This window comes from Alexandromys fortis, unplaced genomic scaffold (genome assembly GCF_014885135.2).
Source record: "Alexandromys fortis isolate MF-2015 unplaced genomic scaffold, M_Fortis_MF-2015_v1.1 scaffold_88, whole genome shotgun sequence".
NCBI lineage: Eukaryota > Metazoa > Chordata > Mammalia > Rodentia > Cricetidae > Alexandromys > Alexandromys fortis.
In genome coordinates this window covers 5,595,932-5,621,315 of record NW_026067961.1, presented here as the reverse complement: position 1 = coordinate 5,621,315, position 25,384 = coordinate 5,595,932, and the positions used below count along the sequence as shown (strand labels likewise).

The window sequence follows — 25,384 nt, the reverse complement described above, 5'->3', positions numbered from 1 at the left end:
CTGAGTCATCTCTCTGTAGGCTTCTCAGTCCTGCTTGTCCAGCTTGTCCTCTGGGCTGCCACTGGGGCCCAGGTAGTCTCCTCACAGCAGTTCAAACAGGCCAAGCTCCAGGAAGCATGTCCCCAGGATGCCTTATATTTCTTTCTGTGTTCTTTGTCACCCTGTCAGAGAAACATTGTTGATGTGGGATTCCCTGTGTATGCTGTGATATTTTATTACCATTGGTTAATAAAGAATCTGCTTTGGGCCTATGGCAGGGCAGAATAGAGCAAGGCAAAAATTCCAAACAGAAATTGAGGAAAAAAGAAGGCGAAGTCAGAGAGATGCCATGTAGCCATCCAAGGAGACAGACACCAGACGGACCCTTACCTCCAGAATATTAGCCTTGAGGTAAAATACAAAATAATAGCAATGGGCTAATTTAAGATGTAAGAGTTAGTTAATAAGAAGTGTCAAGCAGTGTTTTAATTAGTATAGTTTCTGTGTGATTATTTCAGGTCTGGGCAGCCAGGAAACAAGCGAACAGTCTCCGTTCACATATTGTCCTGAGTATGACTTGCATGGTGTCTGTCTCCCCTCATCGCAGGTCGATCTTCCTGTGTATTCTCAGTGCCTGCTGTCGAGAAGATAGATGCCAGTAATTGTTGTTAGTGCCTGTGTCTGCACCTTCCTCTTTCTCTTCCAGCTAAGTCCTATTCATCTATCAAGACCGAGGTCCTGTGCTTACACACACACACACACACACACACACACACACACACACACACGCTCTGCTACTCACTGCTTTGAATTAAGGCCTTGGGTCTTTCCTCCTCCTGCCTCTGAGCTCCTGGAGTAAGGGAGGCAATCCCTGGTACAATCTGTAATCTTTGTTTGGCATTCTAGAAATGTTTGTGTTTTAACCTATCTTTGTGGCTCATCACAGTATCTTTATTTGTGCTATTGGCCATGTGTAATGTGATTTCCTCAGCCATTTGGCTATCTCTGGCAAAGAGGCCCCTGTGTTAATGTCCCTTTTCTGTATCCCCACAGCCTGAGCCCAGAACAGAGCACAGTGTGCCTAGAACATCTTGATAAATCCTTGAGTCCAGGTAGTGGTCTGTGTAAGACTATACAGAGAAGACCAAGGCTACACAGAGAAATATTGTCTGGAGAAAAAAGAAAAAGGAGGAGAAGGAGTATGTAGCTTGTTAGAGTGCTTGCCTAGCATATATGAAGCACGGGTTCAATCCCCAGCATTGAAAAAAAGGAAAAACAGGAAGGAAGAAAGAAAGAAAATGACAGAATTCCAAAGCAGTGGTAGCAGAGTGGTATAAGGCCTAGCCACCCTGCAGCCCCAGTGCAGGAAGCAGCCAGCATCCCATGGCTACCCTGTGAGGCTCAAGCCCTTCTGACATACTGTGGAATGAACCACATGGGTGGTGAGCAGCCTTGGGTTACACTGCTGGTCAGCGACAGCTGGCTGGAAACAAGCCAGCTCCTGGAGCTCGCTAGGTGTCTGGTGCTGCACAGGGCCATGGCACCATGAGCCTTAGTTTCTCTCTTTGTAGTCTGGGACCATTGGCCTGACAAACAGGCTAGCTGGCTGGGAGGCCTGGGTAGCCCTGCCCTCTGATGCCTTCACTTAAAGCCACACAGTTGCCCTCCACTCCTTGGAAGGTCCTGCACCCCTTGGACAGGAGGGATAATTAGTGGCCTCGGCAGTTGAAGAAATGAAAGCCCCTCAGAAGTAGGAGGAGGTTCTTCTCCTTTTATCTCTTTCTGAAGGAATGTGAGGGCTTGGGTGGAAAGTTCCCCAGGGTTCCTTGGTATTTCAGAGCTTTGATATCTGGAGGAAGAAGAGAGCAATTAATTGCTATAAATGGCCTGTTCCTATAGGGCTGCTCGGATGGTGGGTGGGGTGTCGGGCAGAAGCTGGCACTTCCATCCCAGCCGTCCTCTAGATGGAGGGACCCACACGGCAGACTCAGAGACTCCGAGCGGTCTTGCAGTTCCACTGTGTGGGGCTGGGGAGATGACTTAGTGGGGAAAAACAGTTGCACTGTAGCTTGAGAACCTGAGTTTGAATTCCCAGCACCATATTAAAAAAAAATGGCCATGTGCTTGTAACCCATTGGGGGTGGGGGTAGGCAGAGATAGGCAGATCCTAAAAAATTGCCAGCTAGCCCGCCAGCCTCATGGTAAGCTTCAGGTTAAGTTTGAGTCCCTGTCGCAGAGGAATGAAGCCAAGAGTAGGAGGGGAAGCATGCTACATCTTCCTGTCACCTCCACATGCCTGTTCAGAGGTGTACGCGCACACACACACCCATACACTCACACTGTGTTTGCGAAGATCCCCTTGTAGAAGCTTTCCGCCCTTAGCCTCTCGGCAGCTTTGACTACAGAAAGGGGATAAGGAGATATTCCCAGGCTGCCTTGGTCCCTCCTGCATCAGCCTCAGAAGCCATTGTCCTCAGGCTTGGCAGGGCTGAGCAGGGCTGAGACTTGGAGGCTACTCAAGGCTTGGTGAGATACAGAAGCTCACAAGCCCTCAATGCCCTGAAGTGGTTGTCACAGGTCCCTTCAGTAGGCCACACTGCCACCAGGTTAGTTAGCACATATTAGCCAGGTGATGAGATTGGTGGGGAAAGGCCAGAGAAGCCATGTTCTTTGGTTCTTGGAAGAGATGTTCCTGGGGCATAGACTTGCAGCTAGGCCAGAGTATAAGCCTCGGTCGTGCCTTCTATATCTGTGACATGCATCTGTACCAGTGCACAGCTGCAGATACTAGCTACACACACAGGTGGGGACACAGCTGGAACACACAGGAGGCAGAAGATGAAGACCTGGCCTTGTTGTCTGAGGTGTTTGGTGGGTGGGAGGTCGTCTCGTGCAGATGCAAGGACTTGCCCATCACAGTCACAGTGAATCACTCTGGTCCCATGTCTCTAGACAGGGTGGCTGGCCCAGAGAAGGAGGTGTGTGTTGTGTTAGCGGGCAGACCGGTCTGAGCCGGAAATGACAGGCCTGGTGCACACTCAGCACCCTGTCTTAGGTGTTGGAGCAGGCTCCCTGGGCTTGCCTGACACACAGGTATTTCTGGACTATGACAAAGCCCATGGCCACGTGCCAGCACTTCTGTTCCCTCCGCGTGGGGTGTGCACCAGGTCCTGCTGCAGCAGCCTCTGGGCCCTTCTGGCTCCTCCCATGACCGTGTTCTATGTTTCCACAGGGCGGCACCTTCTTATTTCTTCTCAATCGCAGCCCTCCCCTTAGAGTTGAGCATCAGTTTGCCTGAAGTTCATTTCCAGAAGCAGGTAAGGACCTGGGGGGAAGGCTCTGTTGTGTGGCCATGGGACAGTGCTGCTGTGGAGGGAGATGGGGGAAGCCTTGACACACCAGATTCACCCATCTCTCTGCCTTCCTCCATGGTCCCATACGATACTTGTTTCTTCCAATATGAGGGTTCGTTTTCTTTCCTGTTTTTTTTTTCTCCTTGCACTGCTGGCATTGAACCCGGGCCTTGTGTGTAGTGACTGTGCTGCACTGCTGAGATGCCCTACTTGATGTGTGGATCTTACAGCCAGTGTCACCATGCTGCTGATTTATCGGGCTAAGATTGAGCAGACTCTGGATTTAAATGTTTTATCGTTTTGTCCCATATGGGGGGCAAAGGTGGAGGGCAATGCCAATGCCCACGTGAGGTTGGTTGTCTATTCACCTATGCATGAGTTCTAGGAATAGACTTGTGTAGCAAGTGTGTTTACCTGCTGAGCTATCTTGATTGCCCTGGGTTAATATTTTCTGTAAACTCTATAAGCTACATACTGTGTTTTCTATCTGATATAAACCCTATGAAAACATGGATGCATTTAAAAGTCGCAGAGGTGTTTCCTTACTGTGGTGCATTGTGGGTGGCACTCAGGCCTTGTGCATGCTACCACTGAGCCGCATCCCAACTCCCCTCTCCATATGTCCGTCTTTGTTGCCTGTTTGTGTTTTGGAAACAGAGTTTGCTGTAGCCCAGGCTGGCTTCAAACTCACTGAGTAGCTGAGGATGACTTTGGAAGTCCTGATCCCTCAACTTCTGCATCCCGAGCAATGGGATCGTAGGCGTGTGCCACTATGCATAGCTCCTTTAAAAAAAAAATTGTTCCTATGCTTTAAAAATTTTGACCCAGGCTGGACAGTAATGGCATATACCTTTAGTCCCAGCTCTCAGGAGAGAGACAGGCGGATCTCTGTAAGTTCAAAGCCAGCCTGGTCTACAGAGCGAGTTCCAGGACAGGCTTTGTACAGAGAAACTCTGTCTTGAAAAACAAAAAACAAAACAAAACAAAATTTAACACAGGCATGGTAGCAGGCATAGGCTTTTAATTCCAGCAGTTGGAAGGCAGAGGCAGGCAGATTTCTGGGAGTTCAAGGCCAGCCTGGTTTAAATAGTGTGTTCTGGGATAGAGCTATATATATATATATAGAGAGAGAGAGACCATGTCTCAAAAAATAAAACAAAACAATTTTTGACATGTGTTCTCATTTTATACCCCAGGCTGACTTGAAAGTCACTGCATAGCCCAAAGTAGCTCTAAGCCCGAGGGCAAGCTACATGCCTCCGCCTCCCGAGTAGTGGGATTCCCCTGAGTCTCCATGCCCAGCTCTCATGGCATGTGTGTGCGTCCTGGGACTCAGTGTGTAGACCAGGCTGTGACATCCTCTTGCTTCCCATGCTGAGATTATAGGTGAGAGGCACCACACCTGGCTTTCCTAGGATATTTTAACATGGACAAAATGAAAGGCAAATACTGCAGACCACAGGGCAGCGACCCTTGAGACCCAGCAGGACCCGTGCCGTGGTCTGGCACAGCTTGAGTTTGAGTTTTCTAAGCAGATGCGAGACCCCCATTGTTCTAAGTGCGAGTGTGCAAACAGCATTAGCTTTAGGTTTATAAATAAAAATGTACTCAGGGCCACTCAAGCAGGTCAAAGGGAAGTCAGTTGTCAGGCTCTTATCAGCTCTGATAGAGACCCACGTGGGCAGCGCTAGCCTCATTCTTGGCCTCTCCTGCACTGACTCCTGCTTCTGAAGTGCCACCAGTTGGTCCATGTAAGTCTACAGAGATCTGGTGGGAATGTGACATCACTGTCCTTGATGTCTCCCACACCTCGGTGCCCATCTCAGCTCGTGACCTGTTTTCTCCCCGTGTGGGTCTTGCACAGTAGTTGGGAACCAGCCATGCTTCCTGCAGCAGGGGGCAGTCTCAGAACCACCAGCTGTCCACGTGTGCAGTGTCTGCCTGTGCGTGGTGACCCTTAGTATTTGTGTTTATTCCATCACGGGATTTTCTGACATGGCACCACTTCATACACGGCTTGTGGTTTATCACCACATGATACAAACCCACCTCTCCTCCTCATTTGCATGATTGACAGCTACCTGTTGTTTCTTTCCATTTTCCTTTTCAGTTCTCTGACTCCTGAGAAATCTTCTTAGTGCAAGGGAAGCACTGCCCTATTTTTAGGGCTCAGATGTGTAGGAATAGCTGAAACCACTCCTACGATGCATCGTTATTTTTGATTCTTAGGTCTGAGCTTGGATAAATAATTAGTATCTAAATTAATTGCAGTTTGAGCTTATGTAATTTAAGCAGATTTTAATGGAGACCAGTTCTTGATCCCTACAGGGGAAATAGGAATCCTCCAGTGACATTAATGTACTTGACAGAATTGTGATGAAAATTTAATAACATATTTGCCTGGATAGGCAGCAAATCCAAGGACACTGTAATACGCTTACGGCACACCAGCAGCCATTTGTCTGGAATGATTATGACTTATTCTCCTCAATTATTAATTTCCCTCACACCAACACCCTTACAGGGAATTAGGACAGAATTACATCAGTTAGGACGCTTTCTGGAGCGTTTGGCCTGGAATGTGAAGGGCAGGGACCTGTGCTCCACTTTCTATCCCAGAGCCAGCCCTGGGCGTTCCTTCCTGGCAGGCAGCAGGACATGGTCAGCAAAGCAGAGCTTTAGCAGCACCAGTGGGTAGAAGTCCTTGCTACCCAATCTTTGCGCCAGAGTTCAGTCCCTAGGAGAGAACTGAGTCCTGAAGGTTACCCCTTCTGCCCTCCACATGTGTGCCATGGTGAGCACACAGACATGCAAATCAATCAATAAATAGGTATAAGCAGAATACTAGATTTAAAAAAATTTTCAAAACGCTAAGTCGGATTCTCCTGAAGTTTAGGAAGCAGCTTGTTCCAGGCAAGTGTGTTAAAATAAGAATGACCTGACTCCAAAGACCCCGTTGAGCCCTGCTGCTGCAGACCCAAAGGCTCACAGCAGGACTGCAGCAGCAAGGAGGATGGGATCTGCCCATCTCCAGGTGTGCAGGGGTAAAGCTGTGGGACAGTCTGTAGGGCAGACGCTGTGTGAAACAACTGCACAATGGCGGTCCTCCAGTGAGCACCGACGTGGCAGCACTAGCCAGACCCTGTCCTGTAGGAGCAGCCCACCATGACTAGAGTGTGGTATGTAAGCACTTCCCACCGGAGTGACTGTTAGGAATTCCCCTGTGTTGCCAAGACACCCAGAAACCTTGGTGTATGGCGGCACCTTCTGGCCAGTTCCTTGAATGCCATGCATCCTTCATAGGGATGGCCTTCTGAAAACTATCTCTGACTCCCAGTGTGAAGGCTCCATAAAATACTTCTGATATTTACTGGAGGTCACAGTGGCTCAGGCCATATTATGTACTTTGGGAGGGGGAGTCCTTTGGGAAAGTAAAATTTGGTTGCAGGACTCCAGGTTAGTACTTAAGTCTCTTAATACAATGACATTAGTTCCAAATTGGTATATATACAGTAGAAAGGGGGTATCTGAGACACTAAAGACTGCTTCCCTGTTCCATTCAGCTAGATGGGCAGTACTTACTAAGAGCCTGCTGGGATCCAGGCTCTAGGAGGACAGGGCAGGCAGAGCAGACAGCAGAGAAGGGAAGAGACAATAAACAGATGGTCCAACAAGATGCTCAGAAAACTAGGACGGTGAGACGGGGCTGTGTGACAAGAGGTGGAGGCACAGAACTGACCCCTGGAGAGTTACCTTGAAGCCAACATGAGGACAGTTCTGGGCCCAGGGGATGGATACTCAGTGCAGAGGCTGACCAGCAGAGGAGCAGGGAGAGCTGGGCTACAGGGGGGGAAGATCACACTTGGCCTCGCAGGCAACTGGCCAGGACTAGGAAATGTACTTTTAGGTAGAGCTAGGCAGGGTAGGGAGTGGGATTTCTCTTGACACACACACACACACACACACACACACACACACACACACACACACACACACAGCAACTCTGTAGGGGAAAGGACAATGGAAGATGTGAGTGGGCTATGAGGCCAAGGCCATAGTAGCCCAGATGGAGCCAAAACATCGATACTCAAGGTCCAGGCAAGGATCAGCCCTGTGCAGTTCATCCCCAGAGCCGCAGTGCGGGTGCATGAGCTAGAGGGGCGGAGATCCTTGCTTCCTGCTGGGCTCTGCCAGAAGTGAGGGCCATCCATAGGATGGTGTGTGCCCTGGAGACTGTGCTCAAAGCCACTGTGCCTCTTCCCAGTCCCTGCTTGTTATTTGACCCCTTTCTGAGCCCAGGGTGAGTTGGAAGGGAGCAGACCACAGAAGTAAGGAGTCTGGGTTCTAGGGCTCCAAGGGTGGATACAAAGACTCTGGAAGGATCCTGTGCTGTGTCGGATATGCAGACATAACGTCAGCCCCAGCTGGCCAGGTTTTTAACCTGTTGTGTGGGCTTGCAGGGCGAGGGCCTCATTAGGCTTCTGAGCAGCTGATGAGTAGATTCTCAGGAGCTGTTGCCCAGGCTCTGGCACATTCCCGGGTGCGCCCTTGGCATGGAGTATTGCCTTGTCCAGCATGTCCCTGTCTAAGATTCATGGGCCACTGGGAGTAGATGGTGTAAGGAGTGTCCTTAGCCTGCCAGCCGGGTTCCCTGTTCCCCGAGTGCAGCTCCTTGGTAGCAGGGCTGCTGAGGCTCCACCCCACCAGCTGCTGCGTTATTTCTGACTTGTCCAGGAGTTCAAGTGTGTAACCCAAACCCCTAGATCCTGTCTCCTCTCCCCCAGCTCCTTCTGCAGGAGGAGGCTCCGGGCTTCTCTTTCTGGGGCTGGCTGTAGCTCAGGCCAGAGACACCTGGACACAGCCGCTGGCCTTTACAGCTGTCTTCAGGAGCTACCCTCTAACAGGTGGGTGGGTTTGTGGGGTGGCAGTAGCAGCCCTATCAGTGCCTCTGCTCCATAGCCCTGGACCAGCCACCCCCGTAGAGGGAGTGCTCGGTGCCTTGCCCAGGAGTTGGCCTCTTGAGTTTGGTAGGGGCTTGTGCATGGTGCCGTCGCTGTCGTGGGTGCCGTCACTGATCTCACAGTTTCCTGTGCCAAAGGCCCGGCTAGTCACCTCCGACCAGTTCCTTTTACTTCTCACTCATGTTGTCTGTGTTGAAAACCTAGAAGTCTTGGGACTTCATGCCTCATTTCCCCTGTGGCTCCTAACAGAAACCGTGGCTGTCCCCTGCAGCCTATTCTCTAGAATGAGTGCTCCTGAGCCGTGCTGCCTGGGCCTCAGACAGGAGGTAGTCTGGACCCCCTACCTCTTCTGTGACTTCTGTGTTGTCAGGATGGGGCCCCTACTGCGGAGGGACTACTGAAGAAAGGTGTCAGTATTAGAATGATCTCATCCTGGCATTTTCTCTGTAACGCTGCCCCTCTCCTTGCAGGAGTCCCCAGAGCTGGACCAGGGGGATGAACCGTGAGGGAGCACCCGGTAAGAGCCCGGAGGAGATGTACATTCAACAGAAGGTCCGCGTGCTGCTCATGCTGAGGAAGATGGGGTCAAATGTGAGTGCCTGTAGGGTGTCAAGCATCTGGGTACCTGCCGCCCTGAAGGAGGGACAAGGCAGCAGGGCCAGTTCAGGCTCCCCCTACACAGAGCCCTGCATGTCCAGTGTTGGGGGACATTGCTAAGAGAGAACCTTTCCACTTCATTGTTGATTTTCAGCCAGGGACTATGGGGATTTTAATCTTCCTTTCTGACCCTCAGTGACCTCAGAGAGGCTTCTCTCTTGGGAGCAAGTGAGGGACACCTGGGCAGGGTGGCCACGGAGGAGAGCAGTAGGCAAACATGCGCAGGGACATCTTTTGAAAAGAAATGGAGGGATTTGGAATGGCTGGTTGGCTGCTGGTGTCTGGCCAGGGCCTGGCTTTCATACCTGCTCTCTACCAGAAGAGGAGAGATCTAGAGTCAAAGTGGCAGGACATGTGAACTTCAGGGACCTGGTTTTCAGGGTGGAAGCAGGGAGGGATTGCTGGGAGACTAGCAGCCACCCCAGGAATAGAGGGCAGGAAGCACGAAGGGAGGTACTAGTGGGATCAGGTAGGGTGCCTTTTGGGGACCAGGTACGTGCTCCCCTCACCACAGCACTCTCACCCTGCAGCTGACCGCCAGCGAGGAAGAATTCCTGCGCACCTATGCGGGGGTCGTGAGCAGCCAGCTCAGCCGGCTGCCACAGCACTCCATCGACCAGGGTGAGTCAAGGGCCAGGCGCCAGCCAAGCCCTCCCCAGCGCACTCAGCAGTGGCTCTTCACAGAGCTGAATGGGTGATCTGGGAGTCTAGGCAAGAGAAACGAGGCCTTTGTTCCCCCTCATCCACAGACAGCCTCCCCTCTGTCCCATCCCTATCCTCAGGTGGGAATCATGGTAGATCCCTTCCCAAGCCTGGAGGAAGGAGATAGTCGTGTCTGGGAGCCTGTGTAACCTCAGAGGGTCTGAGCCCTGTCCTCTCATTCAGGGACAGGGAGCTGCTCTGTGTATTCTTGACAGCACTGTCCCTGTGTGGCACCGCTGTGCAGTGACTGGCTAGCCTGGCACTAGCAGGAAGGGATAGCTCAAGGGGCCTGATGTCTTCATATAACCAAGGGAGTTCTGAGGATCCTCATGGTCCAAAGTCCCACGAGTGTTTATTGAGCAGCAGGGGCTATGCCCAGGGACCGGTACACATCATTTGACAGTTGCCAGCTGTTGCTCGTGTGACTTCCATTTGGCAGGCAGTGGTTTGGAAGCAGAACTCATTGCCCTTGACCACACAGAGGTGCCCAGGAGTCAAACCTGCTCCTCGCTGACGAGGCTGCTGGGCAGCTCCCTTGGCTGCTTCTGGAGGCTTTCCCTGTTTGAAAGCTCGGCCTGACATTGTAGCATAGCGTTCTGAGCAGCATCTCCTCACGGTCCTTCTCTGTCGTTCTCACGCTTCGTTGGGATTTTGGCTACAGGATACCTGAGTGACCCATGGCAAGTCCAGGCAGGGGCAGCCACCAGAGCAGAGTGTGCTTGCTTTGTGTTGAGGCTGCTTGCAGGGGGAGCAGGTCCAGCACATTGGGCTGCCTGGCTATCTATCCTACATGTTGTGGGCTCAGCTCTGATACAGGGTCTGCTTCCCTAGTGCTGGTGCTGTATGTAGCTCAGTCAGCTCGCCAGAAATCTCCAGGGGACCTCTGCTAACTCAGAGTGGTGTGGGACTATGCGTGTCTCATACTCAGCCTGCCCAGGCGTGCCCGCCTGCTCAAGTGTGCTGCGTGCTCACCAGCACCAAGCCAAATGTGTATGTAGTCTGTCCTACCTTGCCACTGTCTCCTGGAGGAGTCCTTTGCTTTGCCATCGCTGGTCTGTGTTTTCCTCTCCTAGCTCCCAAACCAGGTCCCCCAGAAAACTTCAGACATCTGAGTTCCCAGGGTCTTCCTTTCCTCCCATATGCTCCTGAGTCTCTGAGTCTCTGAGTCTCTGTACAAATGTCCCTAGTTGGGAAGAGACAATAAGCAGGCGCTCAGAAAACTAGGACGGTGAGACAGGGCTGGGTGACAAGAGGTGGAGGCACGAAAAAGTAAAGAAGCTGTGGGACCATGTCAGAATAGGCAGCACCCAGCACATGTACCCTGCCACACACATTCAATCATGTATGCATATAGAAAAGACATTGGGATACACCCTGAGCTGTTAGTAGGAAAAAATGGTTTATGTGGTATTGAGGAGCAGCCCTGGGGCCTCATGCATGCTAAACTGTGCCGTACCCCTGGCCTGCACCCACTTGATAGAACATACTGACTGGATATAGGTTTTCATAACGGATTTTCACTTTCCAAGTTAGCAAGTTTTCTAAAATATTTTTTGTATGTTTTGTATGAATCCTTGTGTAGTAAGAAGTGAAGGATATATTTTGTGGTACCAAGGATCAAACCCAGGGCCTTGCACATGCTGGGTAAGGACTAAACTATTGAGTTCTAGCCACTTGCTCTTAAGAAGCCACATTGGCCCAGAGAGATGGCTCAGCAGTTAGAACAAGTACCTGAGTTCAATTCCCAGCACCCATATCAGATAACTCACAACTGCCTGTAACTCCAGTGTAATCTAATGTCTCTGGCCTCCATAGGCACCTGCACTCACATGCACAGACCCACACATACACATAATTAATAATAAGACAAATACTTTTTAAAGTTACATTATTTAGCCTGACATGTTGTACACTTTAATCCTGGCCAGAGTTCAAGGCCAGCCTGGGATATATGAGACTATTTTAATAAACCATATATATACATATATATGAAAGCTCACTTTGCTGAACCAACAGTTGGGGATACAGTGCAGCCTGCTGTGTTGTTTAAGGAGGTCACAGTTAAGGTTGAGGACTTAGCTCAATGGTAGAGTGCTTGCCTAGCATCCATGATTCCTTAGGTTCAGTCCCCAGCACCAAGTAAATGAGTGGCACCCCCTGTAAATCCAGCACTTGGGAGGCAAAGGCAGAAGAATCAGTTAAAAGTTGTTGATCACACAGTGAGTTTGAGGTTGGCCTTGGATCACAGTGAGCTCACTGCTCACTGTTGCCCTTGGTGCAAAGCTGCTGACTCAGCCATAAGCACCAGGCAGGTGGGTGTGACCGTCCATGGACACTCTGGAATCTGGGGCCTCTTGGGTGTGTGGCAGCCATAGATCCTTTCTTTGCCACGGTATGAGTTTCGGATTGAGGGAAATCGTATCAGACAAAGGATGTAGAGGATCTGTGCTGCTGATGCCGCTGTAGACTGCCCCTTACCTCTGCAAGTCACCTCACCGGGAACAAATGCTACTCTGGGAGGCCCTAGGGGATCTCAGGAGATCAGGAGGAACCCAAACATGGAAGTCTCAAGCCTTCTTTTATTTTCTCTGTTATAAATAAACCACATACAAACACCTATTAATAGAACCCAATCTAGTCTATAGTCTAGGTCAGGAGCTTGTGTTTGTCAGTCCAGTGAGTCTGAGCGGGTTTCCAGTAAAATTCTAACCTACCTACTTCTCCGTTGTCAGAGCCAATCTCAGCTCATGCACCAAGGTGCCTGGGGGGGCCAAAGCCTGGACCTGGGACTAGGAGGAGTTTGGCATCTTCTGTCCACTAGGTGGCTCTGTTTCTCAGCAGATGGCAGGGCTCCACCCTAAGGTTCCCTGAGCTTGAGAAAACTTCGTTTGGACTGTTCCTCTACACAGAGGTCCTGAGGCAGACCCACCCAAAGGACAGCACTCAGCCTCACCCCTGGAAACCCAGCTACCATCTAGGCTCATACACTCTTGCCCACTGGGGCGGTGGGTGGGGGGTTGGTGCCTGAGTAGTTGGTTCTCTACCCACCACAGTCTAGCTGTGTTTGTAGAGAACGGGCAAACGCTGGAAAAGACCCTGGGCCAGAAGACTGCACCTAAGGGCTGATCAGATGGTCTCAGCAGTGGCCTCCCAGTACTAAACAGTGTCCCCCTGCCTCCCCCAGTTCTCAGCCTGCCTGATCCCTATTAAGCAAAGATTACTATGACTGCCTCCTTCCTCTCCTTTATCCTCAATGCTCCCCGTTCCTGTCCTCTCCAGTGCATTGGTGTCTTTAGATTCAGTCCTTTGCCTTAACCCTTTCTCTCTCTACCCTATTTCCCATGACTTCCACAGATCTCAGGTCAATACCTTCCAAATATTCCCTTAGCCCAGCCCCCTCTCCAAATCCCCAGAGCGTCGTCTGACTGTCCTGACACAGCTCCTTCCCTGCATGCTCAGCAGGTCCAACTGGGCCCTCCTTTCCAGACCCACCTCTCCACCTGTGTTGTCACCAGGTGTGGGAGCAGAACATGGGCTTGGCTTATTTCTAGCACTGTGGTTGTTCCTAACGGCCTTGATTCTCCTGTCTTAATGCTTCCCAGATGGGCCTCAGCCTCTCCTTCTTGTTTGACTTCTTGTCTTATGTTTTTGTTGCTGTTGTTTTGTTTTGGTTTTTTAAGATTAATTTATTTTTATTTTTATGTGTGTGTATTACACACACACACACACACACACACACACGCACCATATGCCTGCAGTACCCATAGAGACCAGAAGAGGGCACTGGATACCCTGAACTGGAGTTACAGATGATGGTGAGCTGCCGTGTATGCTGGGAACCGAATGCAGGTCTTCTGCAGGAGCAGCCCGTGCTCTTAATCTCTGAGCCATCTCTCCAGCCCCAGTTCTCTCAGGCTTTTTGTGTGTTTCCAGATAGGGTCTTGTATGGAATAGGCTGGTGTTGAACTTGCTCTGTTGCTGAGAATGATCTTAAACTTTCAAAAATATTTTTCATTTATTTATGTGTGTGTGCCTGCCATGACACACAAGTGGAGATCAGAAAACAATTATCAGGCGTCAGTTTTCTCCTCCTATTATGTGGGATCCAGAGATTGAACTCAGGTTATCAAGCTTAACAGCAGGTGCCTTTCCCTGATGAACCATTATGCCCACCCTCTCTTGAACTTTTGATCATTTTTAGTGCTAGGATTATTGGCATGCTGTGTTGAGGACCAAACCCAGAGATTTATGCATGCTAGGCAAATACCCTACCAATTGAGCCACTCCCTATCCCTGCTAGCTCAATTATTTTTAAATTAAGCAACAGCTTATTTTATTTTATTTGAAGATTTGTTTATCTATTACATTTACAGTGTTCTGCCTGCATGTATGCCTGGAGACCAGAAGAGGGTACCAGATCTCATTATAGATGGTTGTGAGCTACCATATGGTTGCTGGGAATTGAACTCAGGAAGAACAGTTAATGCCCTTAACCTATGAGCCAACCTTCCAGCCCCAGCTTAATTTACTTTTGTGTGTATGTTTTCTTTGTCTGCATATGTGTGCTTGGTGCCTGCAGATGCTACATCATATGGAGCTGGAGTTATGGATAGTTCTAAGTTGCCATGAGAGTGTTGAGAATCAAATCCAGGCATCCTCTACAAGAATGGCAAATGAGGACTGGAGAGATGGCTCAAAGGTTAAGAGTACTGCCTGCTCTTGCAGAGGTCCTGAATTCAATTCCCGGCAACCATATGGTGGCTCAGAGCCATCTCATAATGAGATCTGATGCCCTCTTCTGGCAGGCAGGCATACGTGGAGGCAGAATGTAACATACATAATAAATAAATAAATCTTTAAAAAAAAATGGCAAATGATAGCCACTGAGCCATCTCTCCAGCCCCTTTCCAACTGAGCTTTTAGAGAGGTCCTCAGTGGCATCTTTTTGGTTTTTCAAGACAGGGTTTCTCTGTGTACTAGCCCTGACTATCCTGGAACCCACTTTGTAGATCAGGCTGGCCTCAAATTCATAGACATCTGCCTGTCTCTGTCTCCTGAGTACTGGGGATTAAATGCGTGCACCACCACTGCCTGACTCTTAACTGGCATCTTGATTGATCTTAGTCCCCTGGTCCACTCTCTATTCCTATGGCCAGAGTGACTTTTTTTTGTTTGTTTGTTTTTGTTTCTTTTGAGACAGGGTTTCTCTGTAGCTTTGGAGCCTGTCCTGGCACTAGCTCTTGTAGACCAGGATGGCCTCGAACTCACAGAGATCCGCCTGCCTCTGCCTCCCGAGTGCTGGGATTAAAGGCATGCGCCACCACCGCCCGGCTTCCAGAGTGACTTTTGAAGGCTTAGAAGGAACAGTACTGAGGAGGTACAGTTTTATACTTGCACGGTACCCTCACCTACACCTTACAGTCACAGTGATTGACTGGCATCCTAGACTGCTGTGCCCACCTCTCTGCCTCTGCACTGGCACGCCCAAGAACTCAGCCCTCAACCCCTGCCTCCTGCAGTTTGGCCCAGACCCTCTGCTGACCAGATGCTGAGTTCCTTGAGCTTGGGATTGAGGCTTCCTTCTAAGTGTGCATCTGTGTGGCTATGTCGACCTCACCAGGCTCTTGGTAACTAAGGTTGAGCACAGTGATCGAGCAGGTTCTAGGAGTCAGAGAGGCAGTGAATTTTGTGGGTACTGTCTCCTGGTCCCCAAGGATGGCCTAGCAGACATGACAGCCAGGCATGACTCTACTTTGAACCAAAGGAAATCAATGCTTCACTAGGCAGCTGGTCCTCCACAAAGGTCCAGCTGCAGACATGGTAGAGGGTGGGGGATGTGGGGGTTGGAGCTGCCGCTTCTGAAGCAGGCCACAGAATGCTGAGCTTCCCTGTCGCTTCGGTGCTAGCCCACACAGTGTACATGGATTCTCTTTCCTGGCTCTGAAGGGATGCATGATCACTGTGGAAATGAGAGAGGAGACGCAGATGAGCTTAGACTCTGCATAGACTCTGTTTCCTTTTCTTCATAGTCTTCTTAGCCTCTCATAGCCTTTTACAAGCTAGGCAGTCACTTCTGTCAGCGTTGGCTTCAGAGCATACTGCTTTGACACTCGTCTAAGCATACATACATACATATATGTATAGTTGTAAGATTTTTTTTTTTTTTTACTTCAGGCAATTTCGTTGAGCTCTTCAACAATTCCCAAGAAAACGTTGTGGTCGTTGCATAATATGCAGCATCTGTCTATCATAAGATATTGACCAGTCTCTTCCTGTTGGATCTCATTTCTGCTATTAATCATCATGATGGCAAGCATTCATTAGGCTGTTTTTTCGTGCCAAGTTCCTCGCAAAGAAATACACAAGGGCTCCCCCAGTGAGTGTCGTTAGAACCCTGTCACGTGGGTTCTCTCTGGCTGAGAGAGGTAGCTCAAGACCATAGAGTCAGCCAGTGTGGGACTTGAACCCAGGCCCTATAGAAGAGCAGCCTAACCACTGAGCCATCTCTCCAGCCCCCTAGGGATGTTTTTATACGACTTGGTTTGGTTTTTTAATATATTGGCCTTGAACTCACGGTGTGCCTTAGCCTCACACTGGAATTACCACTGAGTGCCACCATACCTGGCAGAATTGTGACTCTTGTGCTGTGCCTTGGGTGGGCTCTTGTCCAGTGTCCCAGGGCTGACATGACTCATTTTGACAAGGAACCTCCTTGTTCTTTCTCTGCCAAGGGAATTCCGGGGGACACTCCTGGTCTGCCTTTGAGAGCTATTGTTTGTCACGTTGGCTTTCTGGGCCTGTTATAGCTTCTGTCTGAGTCTGCTTTCTCGGAGGGATTTTCAGGAAAGGGCTGTGGGCTTTTTCAGGCCTGCTGGCTTTCCCCTGCAGAAACAGAGGCACCTGGTTCAGGGTGCTACCAGAGAGCCTAAAATAGTTTCTTGGTCTCACGGTTAAACTGAGAGCTTATGATAGCAATGTTATGGGGGGAAACAGCAGGAATTTAGGCACTTTGGGAGTGGCCCAGTTCTGCAGTCTCTGCACTTGACCCTTAAAGTGCCCCGAGGCCAAGGATGTCAGCTTGAGCATCTCCATTTTTCTCTGGAATTTTCTCTGGGATTCCCCCACCCCCACCATTCAGCCTCTGTGTTCTCTCTTCCTTCATGTGCCCTCTCACAGCCCTCCCATGCCCAGCTGGTACCCGGCTCTGGCTCCCACTGCCCATGCCAGTCTTTGTCCCACAGTAGCAGGACTCTGTGGAGAGAGGGTCTGTGCTTAGTTTACGTCACACATTCAGACCCAGAGCTTGCTGGGGTCCTGCACAGACCAAGCCCCATGGAGGCTGAGCAGCTCTGAGTGTGCTGACTCCCCACTGTGATTTTTGGCTCTCCCTCCCCAGGCCAGCTCCTTCCAGGCGCCATCTAAAAGCCCCAGGTGAAAACTGTCAGTGCTGAAATTAGAGTCAGCCCAGGGAAGGTTCATCTGGGACAGGAAGCACAGCCTCTTGACTTTAATTAACACTTGTGTGAGAATTACCTGTAACCCAGTAACAGGGTTGAGGCAGAAGTCACATGCATTGTACAGAAATCCACCAGGATCTAGTTTGTAACACTAGTATTGACAGAGAAAAGGAACCCCAGAGAGGAGTGGAGAATGTGCTGAGATGCGGGCCCTTTAGCAAAGCCGAGAACAAATGCTTGAAAGGCCTTAAAACCCCTGGCATGACTTCCCAACACCCTGCTAAGCGGTGGGTCCCTGTCCTGGGTGGGGTATGGGGGGCCACTCTGTCCAGCATTTGGACAGTTCCAGTCACATTGGCCTCTCTTTACAGTAAGCTCAGCACGGTGTCAGATGACAGCTGACCCCCATGAAGGACAATAGGGTACGTGTACAAATGCTTAAGAGCTTTGATTACGGAGGCCCACCCAGGAAGCTAGAACACAGGCTCAGCCCCAGTCAATCACAGTACTTTGCCAGAAGAGCCTGGTAATCTGCATTTTTAGCAAAGTGTGGCATGGTGTTGCACATCTGCAATCCTAGCACTCAGGAGTTGATGCAGCCTGCGCTCCAGAGAAGGAACCTGTGCCCTTCCCTAGATTCAGGGAATCGTATGACAGCTAGATGTGCCTAGCTTTAGAGCCTATCCTGGAACTTGCTCTGTAGATCCACCTGCCTCTGCCTCCTGAGTGCTGGGATTAAAGGTGTGCCTCACCACTGCCCGCCTGACTGGATGCTGCATTTTTTTTTAAAGATTTATTTATTATGTATACAACATTCTGCCTCGATGTATGCCCACACGCCAGAGGAGGGCGCCAGATCTCAGTACAGATGGTTGTGAGCCATCATGTGGTTGCTGGGAATTGAACTCAGGACCTCTGGAAGAGCAGGCAGTGCTCTTAACCTCTGAGCCACCTCTCCAGCCCCATGGATGCTGCATTTTAAACAAAGCTAGATATGATGCAGTTGGGCTATTGCCTGGCTACTATGGAAGCTGAGGTAGTAGGGTCACCTGAACTCAAGAATTCCAGAATAGCCTGGGGCAAAGTATCAAAACTGTCTGGGGATGGGAGGATGAGGTTGAAGGAACAGAGCAAGCAGCAACAAGGAAATGACTCCAAGGTGATTCTGACGCTCTGCTGCAGAGTCTAATCTGAGAATATGCAAGGTCTATAGTGAGAACCTGGTCAGCCCTGAGCCCTGGGGACAAGGCCCACGTGTCCTTTCATTCTGTTGCTGTGGACACTCTGACCGAAAGCATCCTAGGAGAGGAAAGGATCTATTTCACCTTACAGACCAGTCCGCTGTTGAGGGATGTCAAGCAGGAACTCAAGGCACACAGCGTTTCTTCTAACCAAGGACCTCCCTCACAGCCACGGAGGCACAGCAGACACCATGCTTCCTTCTACAGCTCATGCCTAGGGAATGCTGCCTCACACAGTGGGCTGGGCTCTCCTAGATCAGTTAACAATAAAAGTCTCCCAGTCCCAGAGGCCTGCCCACCGGCTACTCTGATCCTTGTTTGAGACTCCCTTCTGGGTTGACCTTGAAGCCAACTAGGACACCTCTGGGACGTAATCACATTTTCTGGTCTGGAAGAACCTATGTTTGGGGGAGATACTGGAAAAATTTATATGGGGAGAAGAAACACCTCGCCTGGAAACTTTAAAGGTCGTGTGTTTGTGTGTGTGTGTGTGTGTGTGTGTTGCAGGCTCAGTGGAGTGGGAGGGTAGTTGTGGGTGCAGGGCCCCAGGGGACGCAGCTGGAATTTGTCACCACCGATGTCCCTGGACGTTATTCCCGGTGTTAGTGAGGACACAGGTGCCATTTACCTTACTTCACAGATGAATGAACTGAGCTTGACTGCACAGGGACCTCCCTGACCTCCACAGGTAGTCAGAGTTAAGGTCGGGCCCAGGTCCCAGGAAACAGCGGAAGCTGGGAAGGGCCTGTAGTTGTCTCCTGTACTCTTTATTGGCCTGTTTTAGGAAGCCACCCATGACATCTCTGGCTTTGGAACCCAGTAGGCACCACAGAGCCTAGTGCTGCTCCTGCTGCTAAGCCATTGGTGAATCAGAACCCCCTGTTCCCATAGCAACCCAAGTGTGGCACTACCTTGGGTAAAAAAGCCTCCCCTGGGAGCTTTGGGCTATCAAAGCGGAGGTGTATAGAACACCTGGCTCATAGCCTTGGGATGCTAAAAACAGCACATGCTGCCCAGTGGGTGTTGGTTTATGTGGGAGGAAGCCCAGTGCAGGAGGAGCACCAGCCTTGCTCCCCTCAGAACTTCTTCCCTTTGGTGGCCCTTTGGGGCCAGTTTTTCCAGATAGCAATTCCCCAGAACTAGTAGCTGAGGCCTTGCAGTCTTGGGTGCTTGCTGACATTCCAGATAATGAACTCATGGCCTGAGGAGGTGCTGCACCCAACCCAGGCAGTCAGGGAAGGGGCTAGAGCATTCAGAGTGGGAATCACACCGTGTTCCTGGGGTCGCTTGCTCCTTCATGAATGGGTGCTGTGTGTGCTGCAAATGTCTCACTGAGCCTGGAGTTCACAAGGCTCAGCAGGGGTGCTCCTTGGGAATTTAGAGGCACTCATCAAAGTGCCCTACATTGATGATGACTCACAAAGGGGGTTCCCTCTATCAGCTTTGGGAATTTGGAGTCTCTGCAGCCATAGGGTTGCAATATTTTAGCTTTTCAAACAGCTGATTTAAAAAAAAATGACCTATTTTATTTTATATGTATGAACGTTTTGCCTGCATCTATATCTGTGTGCCATATGGATACGTGATATCTACAGAGGTCAGAAGAGGGCACTGGATTTCCTGGAACTAGAATTACAAACAGCTGTGACCCGCCAAATGCTAGGAGCCAAACCTGAGTCCTCTGCAAGGGCAGCGAGTGTTAACCACTGAGCCATCTCTCCAGCCCCAACAGGCTGTGTGCGTGCCTGCGTGTATGTCAGAGGAGAGCTTTCAGGGTGGTTCTGCTCCACATTGTTTAGGCAGGGGTTCTCTGGTTGTTTCTGCTGTGCTTCATACTCTAGGCAGCCTGGTCCCCGAGCTTCTGGGCAGTTTTCCTGGCTTGTCTCACATAGGCATGCTGGGATTACAGAAGCGTACATTCTGAGCCTTCACAAGACTCTAGGGATTTAATTTAAATTGGCATGTTGTCAGCTTCCACCTTTTTTTTTTTTGTCAGAGTCTCTGAGTTTTTTTTTTATAAATAAATAAATAAATATTCTGTCTGTATGCCTGAAGGCCAGAAAAGGGCGCCAGACCTCTTTACAGATGGTTGTGAGCCACCATGTGGTTGCTGGGAATTGAACTCAGGACCTTTGGAAGAGCAGGCAATGCTTTTAACCACTGAGCCATCTCTTCAGCCCCCTCTCTGAGTTTACCAATTGGCTAGACTTGCAGGTTAATGAGCTCCAAGGATCCTCATGTCTCTGTATAACCTAGCATGAAGGTTTCAGACATGCATAGAATATGTATATGTATATACACATGTACAAATACATACAAAGCATATACATATACATATTCTTATGTATATCCAACTGAACCATGCCCTCCCTCAGCCCCGAGGTCTCTAATCTGTACTTGGGCTAGGTAGGTGTAGGGTTCCATAAAAACACAGGAGATAATGGGTACCTGGCCCCAGATGCCTGCAGCTGGAGTAGTCCTGGGACACCTATGCCAGTAAGGGGTGCTGTAGTTTCAGTGACCTTAAAGATGGCAGAGCCAAGGTCCCTATCCCCAGGGCTCAAGCTGTCATGAAAGTTGGGCTTTGAGGAGCTCAAGATTAGGTCATATGGTATCCAGCTGTGGCTGGTGCTGCTTGTATGAGTCCCCCTTTCCCAGTGCCATCCACATGGGGCTGTGCCCATCCTGGGCTGTGAGGTTCTTGGGGCTTGCAGGAGACTTACAAGTTCAAGGTCAGCCTGGGCAACATATCAAGGAGTACCTCAGCACACATATCAAGACCTGATCTTAAATTACAACAGAAGGACAGCAAGGATGATGCTTGTCCACCTTCAGGAGCCCTTCTCCCCAAACCACACTGTCCCTGCGGTCATCTGTTTTGGGTGTGAGTGCTGGCTTGAGACAGAGCCTTGCTTTCAACACGGCTGGTGTGAATTCATTCCCTGCTCACAAACAGCAGTGACCCCATTGTCTGGCCCCGCCCCCGGACTAGGGCCAGCTTCCCTGTTTCTGTGCTTCTGCATACTTGCCATTTTTCCCTCCCCAGTCACTTGACTAGCTCCATTAAAAGGCCAGAGCTGGCATTGGACGTGGGTTGGAAGGACCAGCGGGCGCCTGCCCCACCCTATGCAAAGAGCTGAGCCTTAGCCCTGCTTTCTAGGTGGATGAGCCATAGGAGTAGAGGCCATCAGAGGATGGTTGACACTTGAGTTCCATGTTGAGTTCCCCTAAAGCTTTGTTGGTGTTTTCTAACCCTGGGTCTTGGTTCCCTTCTCATAGTAACACAGACAGTTTGGTCCAGGCTTTGTCTGAGGCTTGGCATTCCTCAGTGCTCTGGACAACTAGAGACAGTTGTTTCGCTTCTCCTAGAGAAATAACAAGGTGCTCTGTGTAGAAAAGGCAAGGGCTCCAGACCCTGGGCCTCAGATTCACCCAGCTGCTTCATGTCTCTGAACAAGGGGCTTTCCCAGGTGATCGGAATATGACTGAGAACAAGGCTAGTTCACACAGCATGTCCACCATGGCTAGTCCCTGGTCACACAGCGTGTCCACCATGGCTAGTCCCTGGTCACACAGCGTGTCCACCATGGCTAGTCCCTGGTCACACAGCGTGTCCACCATGGCTAGTCCCTGGTCACACAGCGTGTCCACCATGGTTAAGTCCCTGGTCACACAGCGTGTCCACCATGGTTAAGTCCCTGGTCACACAGCGTGTACACCATGGCTAGTCCCTGGTCACACAGCGTGTACACCATGGTTAAGTCCCTGGTCACACAGCATGTACACCATGGCTAGTCTCCAAGAATACAGTGTGTCCACCATGGGGAACAGATTAATGGCATTGGAGGCATACCCCAGTTGTAGACTGCTTGCCTAGCATTCCTGAGGCCTTGTCTTGATCCCTGTACCTCACAAAGCTGGATGTGAGATATCACCTGTCATCTCAGCACTCGGGAACTAGTAGGAGGGTCAGAAGGTGAACGTCATCCTTGTCTACACAGTGAGACAGTGAGTTGAAGGTTATCCTGGGCTTCATGAGAACATGTTTCCCCTCTCTCTCTCTCTCTCTCTCTCTCTCTCTCTCACACACACACACACACACACACACACACACACTGCTATGGTGCTGAGAATGCTGAAGATGACCACAGCTGCCTGGGCAATAAGACCCTGGGCACTGTTTTAGAATGGCCGTCAGAAAGGGTGTGAGGTTCTGCTTTCTTATCACTTGCTAGTGTCTGTCTCTCATCCTGCCTATCCTGTCCACATGTGTGGGGCAGCACCTCCTGGGAACTGTGGCGTGTGTTTCCAGGGTGCTGCAGAGCTGCTCTCAGGAGCTTGCTGGCCATGCCTGTAACCCCAGCACTCAGAAGGGATACGAGTGTGAGTTTGAGGCCAGCCTGGGCTAGCTACCCAAGGCCCTGTCTCCTAGAAGACTGAGTTCAACTGGAGATGTAGCTCTGTGGTAATCGAGCCCCCTGCTTCTTGTGCCCTGGATTTGTTTAATCCATCGACGAAAAGGGGTGGGGTAAATAATGTGAGTGATAGATTTCAACTTCTTGTTGTTTTGTTTTACTAAGACAGGCTTTCTCTGTGTAGCCCTGACTGTCCTGGAATTCTGTCTGTAGACTATTCTGGCCTCGAACTGACAGAGATCTGCCTGCCTCTGCCTCTAGTGCTGGGGTTAAAGGCTTGTGCCACCACTGTCAGGTGACTTCAACTTTTTTTAAATTTTGAGTAGTTAGAGTATAAGGTCTGAGTTCTGTCCCCAGGCCCCACATGGTGGAAGGAGAGAACGGACTCCTGCCGTGTCCTCCGACCTCCGTGTGCGCTATAGCACACACACATCCTCACCCACACAGAAAAGGAGGACATGTAATAAAAATTGCCCCTAAGTGTTGTAGTATTGTTGATGAATGATACCATCAGTGAAACTATTTTCTTTTTTAATAATTTTATTTATTTTTTATTTCATATGCATTGTTGTTTTGCTTGCATGTAGATCTGTGTGAGGGTACTGGGTTCCCTGTAAATGGGGTTGCAGACAATTGTGAGCTGCCCTGTGGGAATTAAACCTGGGACCTCTGCAAGAGCAGTCAGCGCTCTTAATCACTGAGCCACCTCTCCAACCCCCAGAATTATTTTCTTAGTTTCATTTTCAGATTACTCATTGCTAGTGTATGCAAATAGAATTTACCTGTTTGTTTGATTTTGTTTTTTGAGACCAGGTTTTTGTGTGTAGCTCAGGCTGTCCTGGAACTCGCTCTGTACATCAGCCTGGTCTCAAACTCACAGAGACCCTCCTGCCTCTGCCTCCTGAGTGCTGGGATTAAAAGTATGCCCCACCCTGCTAGTTTGTAGCTTTTCAGTAAGTAGAAGTTACAGAGCATTTTCTTATAAGATTATGATATCCGGGGGCTGGAGAGATGGCTCAGCGGTTAAGAGCATTGCCTGCTCTTCCGAAGGTCCTGAGTTCAATTCCCAGCAACCACATGGTGGCTCACAACCATCTGTAATGAGGTCTGGTGCCCTCTTCTGGCCTGCAGGCATCACACAGACAGAACATTGTATACATAATAAATAAATATTAGAAAAAAAAAAAGATTATGATATCCGCAAATAGAAAGTGTCCTCCCTTTTTCTAATGTGTATGCTGTTTATTTAGTTATTTGTTTTTGCCTAACTGCCCAGGAATGAACCTTCAGAACTACCTAGAGAAGCCAGGTGAGGTGGCAAATGCCTGAAATGTCAGCACTGGGGAGGCTGAAGCAAGAGGCTTGTCAGTCAGCCACAAGTCTGGGCTACATGAGACCTGCTCTCAGATATCCAAAACAAATAAAAATCAATTTGAGTAAAAATTTTGAGAACAGACAGGCTTTTTCTTCTTCCCGTCTTTCTGGGGTGAGTTTTAGCCATGCAGTATGGTGACAGTTGTGGTTCTTGTGGGAGCCCTTTATCTGGGTAGAGAAGTCCCATGTTTCCTGTTCAATGCATCTTTGTCATGGAAGGATGCTGGATTCTGTTAGGTTCATTTTCTGTGTAAAGGTGATGGTGTGGGTTGTGTCCTTTAGTCTGTTGGTAGATCATGTTACATCACGCGAGTTTCAGATGTTAAACCAGCCCTGCTTTCCTAGAATAATTTAGTATGGCTATATGATCTATTTTTATGTGTTGTTCTATACATTTTGCTAGTGTTTATTAAGCAGTTTTTCCATATTCATAGGAGGTCCACACCTGTGGTTCGTGTGTGTGTGTGTGTGTGTGAGATGTACTGTCCAGTCTTGGTATTCTTATTTAATTTGTTAAAGAAGACATTCAGGAGTGTAGCCCCCGCCTGGGCTTACCTGTATCTGGTGGGAGGCAATGAACAGAAGCTCTGAGCCCAAGTTCTGACTTTGGGTATCAGTGGGAAAGATGGGAAAGATTTTTATGCCAGTAAAATAGATTGCTGGCCTGGGGGTAGAGGATGGCACTGGCAGGACAGCGAAGAGAGTACCCTAGGGCTGCGTTCCTCTTCTGGCTCAGGAACTGAGTTTTAAGGCTCAAGCCGTGATGACAAACTGAGCCGCTCTAACTGAATGATCCACTGTGACAGAGAGGCTGAAGGATGCTCCGGAAGAACTTCAGCTGCCCTCTCTTTGGCTCCAGAGGAAGGAGGTCCTGGTGGTCAGCCAGTGCTTCAAAGACAGGAGATGGTGTGGGATGGGCAGCGCCTCTGGGCTGCCGCAGCCCCAGCCACAGAGCAGAGGCTCGGAATGAGGCCTGTGGATTCTCAAGCAGGGAGGACATGGCCAGCTGGCATGTGGGAGGGTAAAACTCTTACAAAGCTTGCTCTGGGTGTCTTCTTACATACTTACCAGAGTGACTATGTGACCTTAAGAAGGTCATTGTCCTAGCTAGAGTTTCTGCTGTTGTCATTGAAACACCATAACCAAGGCATCTCGGGGAGGAAGGGGGTTGACCTCACTCACAGTTCCATGCCACTGTTGACCCCTTGCCAGGCAGTGAGGGCAGAGCTGATGCAGAGGCCGTGA

The 25,384-nt window shown here is 49.9% G+C and overlaps 1 protein-coding gene across 2 annotated transcripts in view; it reads left to right on the top strand.

Moving 5' to 3' along the window:
- Nucleotides 1-25,384, top strand: part of Ctnnbip1 (catenin beta interacting protein 1) — a 48,380-nt gene that overhangs the window by 18,428 nt on the left and 4,568 nt on the right. Inside the window, exons 2-4 of one of the 2 annotated variants that reach the window (XM_050153369.1) lie at nucleotides 3,212-3,296; nucleotides 8,764-8,884; nucleotides 9,481-9,571. In XM_050153369.1, coding sequence (XP_050009326.1) covers nucleotides 8,789-8,884; nucleotides 9,481-9,571 — 187 coding nt within the window. In that variant the 5' untranslated portion in view covers nucleotides 3,212-3,296; nucleotides 8,764-8,788. The remainder of the gene's footprint in view (nucleotides 1-3,211; nucleotides 3,297-8,763; nucleotides 8,885-9,480; nucleotides 9,572-25,384) is intronic. The other variant, XM_050153370.1, reaches the window with a different exon arrangement.